This window comes from Ipomoea nil, unplaced genomic scaffold, assembly GCF_001879475.1.
Source record: "Ipomoea nil cultivar Tokyo-kokei standard unplaced genomic scaffold, Asagao_1.1 scaffold0268, whole genome shotgun sequence".
NCBI classification, from domain to species: Eukaryota; Viridiplantae; Streptophyta; class Magnoliopsida; order Solanales; family Convolvulaceae; genus Ipomoea; species Ipomoea nil.
Genome location: NW_017616696.1, coordinates 3,179,721 through 3,184,927, shown reverse-complemented (window position 1 = coordinate 3,184,927; position 5,207 = coordinate 3,179,721). Strand labels below are relative to the sequence as shown.

The 5,207-nt window shown below is 38.3% G+C and overlaps 1 protein-coding gene across 1 annotated transcript; it reads left to right on the top strand.

The window, feature by feature from the left end:
- The first annotated feature begins 720 nt into the window (after nt 1-720).
- LOC109148606 (60S ribosomal protein L4-1-like) lies at nt 721-3,182 on the top strand. The gene is made up of 2 exons (XM_019296342.1): nt 721-1,932; nt 2,784-3,182. The coding sequence occupies exons 1-2, from the start codon at nt 817-819 to the stop codon at nt 2,895-2,897; spliced, it is 1,230 nt and encodes a 409-aa protein (XP_019151887.1). The 5' UTR covers nt 721-816; the 3' UTR covers nt 2,898-3,182.
- Nucleotides 3,183-5,207: the final 2,025 nt, after the last annotated feature.

The following is a 5,207-nucleotide window of genomic DNA, read 5'->3' as shown; positions in this document are numbered from 1 at the left end:
ATGAGATTATGAATTTTATGAAAATTCATAATCTCATAACAGAAAATTCATAATCGCATAACAGAAAATTCATAATCTCACAACTGAAAATTCATAATCTCATAACAGAAAATTCATAATCTTATAACAGAAAATTCATAATCTCATGGTTCCAAAGTGAATGTGTAGGCATGGTTCCAAAGTGAATGTGCAGGCATGGATTCATAATTTATGAATGTCCGTGATTTCGGACGGGAATATGTAGGCATGGTTCCAAAGTGAATGTGCATGCATGAATTCATAATTTATGAATGTCCGAAACTCCGAAATTATGAATGTAATGAAAATTCATAATCTCATAACAGAAAATTCATAATCGCATAACAGAAAATTCATAATCTCATAACAGAAAATTCATAATCTCATGGTTCCAAAGTGAATGTGTAGGCATGGTTTCAAAGTGAATGTGTAGGCAGTCACGTAATTAATTAAAAAAAGAAAAAAAAAATGATAACGGCGCACTAACACCGTTGGAACCGTGTTCACCATGAATGGTGATCACGGTTCCATGGCATAACGTCTGAATACTCGGAGGAGGGTATTATATAAGAAACTTACGGAAAATAGGAGTGGGTTTGGGCTTGTATAATGGATATTATTATGAAATCATGGCTCAATGGGTAAAGAACTAATGAATTTCAAAGCCCACAAACCATATACTTGGCGAGGCTTCCCCTTGATCATATATTCTCCAAAAACCCTAGCGATCTTCATAGCTGAGAGCTTCACTCTGTATACCCTTTTCCCCTTCCCCCTTCCCCCCTCCCCCCATCACCAATGGCTACAGCCGCCGCGCGACCTCTTGTCTCTGTTCAGACCTTTGAAAATGATATGGTAACCGATGGGAGCTCCGCCGCCAACTCCCTCCCTCTCCCGGGTGTTATGAAAGCTCCGATCCGACCTGACGTCGTCACTTTCGTCCACGCCAACATATCGAGGAACTCACGTCAGCCCTACGCCGTGTCGAAGCGCGCCGGGCATCAGACTTCCGCTGAGTCCTGGGGTACCGGCCGTGCTGTTTCCCGTATCCCTCGTGTCCCCGGCGGCGGTACTCACCGAGCTGGCCAGGGTGCTTTCGGTAACATGTGCCGTGGCGGCCGGATGTTTGCTCCGACGAAGATCTGGCGCCGCTGGCACCGTAAGATCCCGGTGAATCAGAAGCGCTACGCCGTGGCCTCTGCTATCGCCGCCTCCGCTATCCCGTCTCTGGTGCTCGCTCGCGGCCACCGTATTGAGTCGGTGCCGGAGATTCCTCTCGTGGTCTCCGATTCCGCCGAGGGAATCGAGAAGACATCCAATGCCATCAAGGCGCTTAAGCAAATTGGAGCTTACCCCGATGCTGAGAAGGCTAAGGACAGCCACGCCATTCGCCCTGGTAAAGGTAAGATGAGGAATCGCCGCTACATTTCCCGCAAAGGTCCGCTGATTGTGTACGGAACTGATGGGGCTAAGCTGGTGAAGGCATTCCGAAACATCCCCGGTGTTGAGATTTGCCACGTGGACCGCTTGAACCTCCTTAAGCTTGCTCCCGGAGGCCATCTCGGGCGGTTCATTATATGGACTAAGTCGGCATTTGAGAAGCTGGATGAGGTTTATGGTTCGTTCGATAAGCCTTCCGAGAAGAAGAAGGGATATGTTCTGCCAAGGCCGAAGATGGTGAATGCTGACCTGGCTAGAATCATCAACTCCGATGAGGTGCAATCAGTTGTCAGGCCCATCAAGAAGGAGGTGAAGAGAGCTACATTGAAAAAGAATCCTCTGAAGAACCTTAATGTGCTACTCAAGCTCAACCCACACGCCAAGACTGCTAGGAGAATGGCCCTTTTGGCTGAGGCCCAGCGTGTCAAGGCCAAGCAAGAGAAGTTGGCTAAGAAGAGGCACCAAATTACAAAGGTATACTCTTTACCTTCCAAATTACCTGTTCTGGTTAATGGTAGTAGCTGTTACTATATCTTATCCAGTTTTTTTGATCAATGCTGTTTTATTTTTCAAGTAATCTGTGTCTCTTTAGAATTTAAATCCTCTGTATTCTTGTGAATGTGCTATCTTTAGTGTTCTTGGTAATGTTCTCATGCTTTCATTTCTGTGTATGATAATAGTTCTCATTCTGTTGCTTTGTTCGTGATCTTTTCTGGGGGGTGCATCTGTGGGACCTGTGCTGGATACAGATCCACTTCCCCAGTGTGTGCCCTTGTTTGCCTATCTTGTTCTTGTTAGTTTTTTCATTGAAGTTGTTAAGAGTTCCCAAATAAGTTAAGCATAATTTTGGGTTTGCTTTATGTTTTTGATAAACACTTCAGTAGAACTTTGCTCAGTCTATGTTCATTTGTTTACCTTTTTCCTCTAAAGTTACCTGTGTGTTCCCTGTTTTATTGTGATCTCTGCATTCTTGGTTTGCCAATATAGATGCCACCACTGATATAAAATTGTACAGCTATACAATTGTTTGGCATCAACTGCTGAGCCTGTGTTACTTTGTATTCTATAAATGAAATGACATGCATTTTTCTCTAACTAGTTTTAATTGCAAAATATATGCTAATAGCTCAATTGTCTATATTTACTTATTTCTTAAGAGGGTGTATGTGGCCAAACCTATGCCCTTTCAACATGGTTTTTTATTGTGTCACTCATGCGACAGATGACATATTCTTGGTTTCTCAAGGCATTGAGATCTTTTTTGGTGTTTGTAATGTTGATGTACAAATATTGGAAACCTTGATATTTGTAATGTTGATTTGCAGGAGGAAGCATCTGCCATTAGAGGTGCATCAAAGGCCTGGTACAAAACAATGATCTCTGATTCCGACTACACCGAGTTTGAGAACTTCACCAAGTGGCTGGGAGTGTCACAGTGATTTGTTGAAATTGCTTAGAATCTACTTTTGTTTACTGCTTTGATTTAGTAATATCTGGGTTTTGCAACTGTTGTGGACAAGATTTTGAGTGTGGCAGGAATTACAAGTTTAAGTGGCTTAGTTAGTTTACTTATCCAGATTGTTCCTTCCTTACCTCATTTTGATGGTTGAATTTCAAGTTAGTAGCTTACTTCACTTTTTAAAATATATATTTAATTGAGGATTTTATGTACGGTTTTACTGAACCTACCTACCTGTTTACTGCATGTTTGTCTTGGTTCTTCTGCTTCAGGGTTTTATTCAAATGTTCCAATAATGCATTCATTTTAGCTAATTCTTTGCATAACCAATTGCACTAATTCATTGTTGTAACTTGCCTGCTGCGAAGTCTATTTATAAGTGCATAAATTGTGGAGTATTATTTTTCTAAACCATAGTGAAATGATTTCTACCTGATTGATTTGGGGAGTAACATTGGTGACAATTGCAAAATTAATTCAATTATGCCTGGCATTTCAGTTGTCTAGAATAAAAGATTAATCATCATATAGTATATGTATAGTTAATACCTCCCCTTGTATAAAATGACCAACAATGTTGTTCTCTGAGTATCAAAAGGTGATTAGTAAATGTCCTATGAATATAAAAATATGACCTCATTCGAGTATAAAAAAATGACCACATGTGGTCTTCTGTTAGCAAAGACATGAAAGTGGCGTTACATTTACATAGAAGACTACTGTTTTGTTCTTGGAGGATATTTGGTGGTAAAAACACAATACTCGAATGACCATTAGAGGTATTAACTGTAACACCCTAAAATCTAAAAAGTTGTTTGTTTTTTTAATATATACTTCATTTGAGGCCCTTAAAATCTAAAAAGTTGTTTGTTTTTTAATATATACTTCATTGGAGGTTATACAGTTTCTTTTTTTTTGTTACGCTTTTTTATACATTATACTATAAAAATTGTACTATACAATATTTTGGACAAACATATTCCTACCGTTATAACTTCCGTTATCTTTTTCATTATTATTACCATGAACATGTATTCACCATGTATTCAATAATAATAATAATAATATATACACATTATATATTGGAGTTATATGTTAATTATTTCATAAAATATAAATATTAAATTTATTAAAAAATTATTATTATTATTATTATTATTATTATTATTATTATTGTTAAAGTACAAATAAATCACTTAACTATTTAAGAAATAACAATTACGTCACCAAATTCAAATAACCTCCAAATAAGCCATTGAATCCGAAAAAAAAGAACAATTAACATTTGTAATAGGTTAACTTCCAACCTTTATTGACTAAATTGCCACATATTTATTTTATTTATTTATTTATTATTATAATCTAATTGACGCAAGTGAGGAGCTTCCCGACGTCATCTTCTAGCCTGAGATAAGCTAAATGTTCTGTCGGGTCGGAGTATGGAGGGCCCTTGGGGTAAGGAATTCAACTTTTTGGGAGAAGAGAAAAGCTGGATGTTCTCAAACAGTAACCCCGTCAAGGTCTCCCCTAGCACATTCACCACTACCTCCCCCAGCATGGTCACCGCTGCTTCCATTATCTCCCTCTCCCTCTCTCTATACTCCCTCTGTTTCGGCAAGAAGCACAGAATATGCAGAGCATCTGCATCTCATTTTCAAGATATCAAATTCCAACAACTTCAAAGAACCCACAAATCAGAATACAAATTACAAAGCTTGATCCATGTGTTCTTCCAAGACTTCCATGGTTGATTTTTATTAATAAGAGGTAAATCCACAGATTAAATCAGACATAATAAGTACAATTTGGAAAGAAGATTAATAAAATGGTGGTTGCCTGTCTCCTTAGTATTACTGGGTGGAATGCACTAAAGATTGTATTTTTTTAACTTGGTCTGTGTTTCTTGCCGAAACAGAGGGAGTATAGGGAGTCACATTGGTGACAATTGCAAAATCGGCAATTATGCCTGCCATTTCAGTTGTCTAGAATAAAAGATTAATCATCATAGTATATAATTTACTGATTTATTCTATCAATATCCAAAAAAGAAAAGCAGGCTGATTAATCAATATTAAGATTCATATTTTATCCATAATTGCAGCAAAAGCCCAACAGCAGTTGATCAAAAGGAGTGGACAATCCACTCAAAATAGTAGCTACCATAGAGACAATTGCAAATTATTTCCACTGCTTAATTCAGCCAAAGCCTTAGAAACCAATTCAATAGGACTCCAAGAAATGAAATGCCTTCAAATAATTTTGCACTCTTACTCTCACAACCACCAAGTTA

Coding starts and splice junctions, on each gene's coding strand:
- LOC109148606 (XM_019296342.1), top strand. CDS start 817: ATGGCTACAGCCGCCGCGCGACCTCTTGTCTCTGTTCAGACCTTTGAA. Junction 1,933..2,783: donor AGAGGCACCAAATTACAAAG/GTATACTCTTTA, acceptor GTTGATTTGCAG/GAGGAAGCATCTGCCATTAG.